A 4,202-nucleotide genomic window follows, 5' to 3' on the forward strand; every position below is an offset into this window, starting at 1 on the left:
ATAATATACATATAATATTTAAGATAATATTTTATATAATAATATATTATAATTTAAAAATATGTAATATAAATATTGTTAAAATAATAATATAAAAAATTTAATATAATCTTTATCCTTCTAGAGTGTGTTTGATTTAGCCTTAGAAAAGGAAAAAGTGCGTTTAAGGAAGAGTGTGTTTGGTTTAGAGTGTCTTTAATCTAATATTTAAGATAATATTTTATATTATATAATAATAATATTAAAAATTTAATCTAATCTTTACTCTTTTCAAGTGTGTTTGATTTAGCCTTAGAAAAAAAATGTATTTAAAATTTTTGAACGCGTTTTTTTAGTTTTTTTTTTGGTTTCTTAACTTTTTCTACTTGCAAACGTCATTTTCTTTGAAAATTTTTAAATATGTTAAAAGTTATTATTTTTAGTATTTTCTTTCATATATTAATTTTTTATTTTTTTATTAAATTTTTTATTATAATTTTGTTATAATATAAATTATTGATCATATTACTAAATAAAAGAATACATAAAAGATTACTGAGAGTAATAGAAAAATAGAGCTATAAATAATAAAAATTTGTAGTCTAAAATAATACTAAATAAAAAAATATTGAGAGTAATAAAAAGATTATAAAATATTTTTTTTAACATTATAAAATTTATCATTGTAATTCTTGTGCACTATTTATTATTCTAATTTTTTATAATATATATTATTGTCTCTAACTATCTAGTGTCTCACAATCTCTTCCTGATCACAAAAATTATCTAACATGTGGTACTAGAATAAAATTATTTCTGTCTTGCCATTTCAAAATTTAATTACTGTGCATTATTTTAATTAATTATTTTCAAAGAGAAATTGTATAGTACAAATTTAATATATAAAAAAATACTATACAAAAAATAATATAAAAAATATAAAAAATTAAATATACTTAAAAAAATAACATTATAATTTAATATTATATTTTTTAGTAATTATCTATCTAAAAATAATTTTAACTAATATTATCCAAACAATATTTATTCTATCAAAATTGATTTTGATACAGAATTACTATACATAAATTATGTTGATATAAAATATAAACTCACTTCTACCCAAAATCAATTATATAAAATCACTTTCATTCAAACTCCAATTTACCAAATGATAATCCAAACACACATGTAATTTCACAGTTAAAAATTATTTTGGTCATTGTTATCCACCCAATATCTTATCAGTTATAATTACTTTTGAATCAAAATATCCAAACATAAATTACGTTAAAATAAATTTAATTTTAATCAAAATCAATTCTAATATAATCAAATTAAACTTAAAACACTTGGGTGTAGCTAATAAATACCCAATAATACAATCCTTAGTATATATTAAAATAGATAGAAATTTCTAAAGCTTTCTATTCAATAAATATATTGATAATCCAAAACTTTAATTTATCAATAACAAATTTAAAAATGATAATATTGCTCTCAAGATTGATAAATATCACTCCCTCTTAATTATATATTTTTTGTATTTTCTTCAAAAACTATTCACAACCTTTATAGATATGACAATAATGTTGATATAACAAATAAGGGCAGGGAGTAATCTTGAAAGAAAATAAAAAAATATAAATATATAGGAGTGACGTTATATAACATTATCACTTTCCTAAATTTTATATTAAACTCCTTAACAAATTAAATATCCTTAGTTAAACCCTTTTTAAAACTAGTGTTTTATTAATTATCTTAAAAACAAGTTTTCATAGAAGATCTGACACTAATTCATCTGCAGCCAACCAGCCAGCCTATCAGCCCTTAGACAATTCCCAATGACTTCACTTGTGCTCAATATTGGAACTCGATAGACACACTATATTAATAAAGTTCCAAAGCAGAATCACTGCATACCAATCCTCTTTGTCAGATCATGTTATGTTAATCTAATCCAAGGGTAGATTCAAACTTTAAAGGTTATTATATTAGAGAATTAGACATTACCAGGAGAATGTAGGTATGGTGTGAGCGTGTGCGCGCCATAAAAACAAGAAAATTATTAAAAATGAATACTCTTAATTTTTTTTCTTAAGTGAAGTTATAAAGTATAATTTCTCATCATATATTTATTAAGTAGACAAAAAAAATACTAAAAAAATATTAAATTGTAAGAAATAACACTTAACATCCTTGATTAAAAGAAAAAATTTAGAGAATCCATTCCCAAAATTCTCCAACAATATACATGAACTTTGGAGCTTGTACACAACTTAAAAGGGATTGATGAGATAAAATATTACGTGGGAAACGTGCTTTGATGCCGAAGCACTAATACACACTCAAGTAGTACATATGTTGATATCTATTTTCAAGAACATGTTCTTTGTAGTTTCCACATAGCATTTCTGCTACATTCTTCCAAAGCCACACGGACACGTAGTAGTGAACGTTAGACATGATTTTCAGATAAGCAATTTAAGTTTTTAACTAAAATAAAAACAGTGAACAAACCTATGGAACCAAACCTAGAAACAAGGACAAAAACATCATCTTCAAAATGCACACTACCAACAATCGTTTCTTTGATCGAGTTGCACTCGTAAGGTAAAAGAAAAAGATGTTTACAGCAAAAGAAAAGCCCCATTAAACAATTAATTGAACCAAATCATTGCCACAAAAGTCAATAATAATTTAAAAACATTTTAATTTGTTCACGAGTTCATATACGTAGAACCAGTTAGTATTTTACATCTGGCTTAAACAAGATCATCATCATTATTAGGGTTCTGTTGTCGCGGCATTAGTGTTCCAAAAACATTTGTTAAGTTTTGATAGTTTTCCAAAGAAATAAATTTCTGAAATTTTAACTATTAACAATACACTCATAGTAAATTTGAATGTTATACTTTTGTGAAAGTTTCTTAATCAGAAATTTATTATTGAAACAAGCTTGCACTAAGCCACTAAGCATATTCGATGGGGAATCAGTCAAAATAAATGAGCTGGAAGACATAAGAAACCACTTGATCGGTGGTGACAGGTGCGATACCCCATTTATGAGGGTGTTTTCTGTTTCTGAAAAACCAGTTGTAAAAGCAAAATAAAATAAAATAAAATAAAATTACGTCTTGTGTGATCAGTGCATACTGCATAGTAGCGAAGCTGCTACTATTTGAGGCGTCATTAATTAAAAAAGGTATCTGCAAAATTCAAAAATTAGAAAGCCAAATGCAAAAGTCCGTTGTTGACCTTCACGGCGACCAAGCATAATAAGAATTTGAAAGAGAGAAAAAAATGAAAAAAAAAAGTGTGTGAGAAGAGAACAACGCCAAATGAAACAAACAAAGACCAAACCAAGCGAGGAACTGAAAAAGGCGAAAGGTTCACATTTCACACAGCCATGAATGACCAAACGATCCAAAGTTTCTTTCTCTCACAACGAAAGAAGCGTGGATCACAGTGTCAACAGTGTGAAACAAATACATATAGAAAAATTTTCAAGAAAACAAAGGAACGAACTCACAAAGTTAAAACATATCAAACTGCGCAGAAGAGAGAGTATTGTTCGTGTTAGGGTTTTCTTTTCTTTCCTTTCCTTTCCTTTTTTTTCCCTTATTTTACTTCAAAAGCTGTGTGTCATGTCTTGTTGCAAGCAGGCATTTGCTGCAACCGAGTTGGATTATTCTGCGAGGATTATTCATGTTCTCAACCAATCGTTAAGAAGAAAAACTAAAATAAAATCAAAAGAGATAAGAACCAGATAGATCGAAGAAAGCAACCATCGACGATGCTCTCTATAGATAGAGAGAGAGAGGAGAGAGAAGAGGGGGGAAAAAACAATAGCATAGAGGTTACCAGAGACAGATAGCAGCACAGATATCAATGAGTTAATTTAAGCATATTTATTTATTAAAAACGAGTTCCAATGAAAACTACTACTACACTATGAAGCAGAAGGAGATAATAATAAAGGAAGGGGAAAGAACTAACCAGAAAGAGTTGGAACAGAAGCACCGTTGCAGCAGAGATTGCTTAACTGCATTTCGATCTTGTTAAGGAAGCTCGTTGCCTCATCGAACGGCCTAGCCAGGTCCGATTTATACTTCACCAGCAACTCACAGTACGTTTCCTGCACTCACCAAAAAAGAAAAGAGAAAAATCTGTCACAAAAAGATGGATTTGGTCATAATGAATAAATAAATAAAAAATAA

The 4,202-nt window shown here is 27.2% G+C and overlaps 1 protein-coding gene across 1 annotated transcript in view; it reads right to left on the reverse strand.

Annotated features, from left to right (window-relative positions):
• LOC107488805 (homeobox protein knotted-1-like 6) overlaps nucleotides 1-4,202 on the reverse strand; it is a 9,381-nt gene that overhangs the window by 4,505 nt on the left and 674 nt on the right. Inside the window, exon 3 of the mRNA XM_016109583.3 lies at nucleotides 3,982-4,127. Coding sequence (XP_015965069.1) covers nucleotides 3,982-4,127 — 146 coding nt within the window. The remainder of the gene's footprint in view (nucleotides 1-3,981; nucleotides 4,128-4,202) is intronic.

This window comes from Arachis duranensis, chromosome 5, assembly GCF_000817695.3.
Source record: "Arachis duranensis cultivar V14167 chromosome 5, aradu.V14167.gnm2.J7QH, whole genome shotgun sequence".
In the NCBI taxonomy this organism is placed as follows: Eukaryota; Viridiplantae; Streptophyta; class Magnoliopsida; order Fabales; family Fabaceae; genus Arachis; species Arachis duranensis.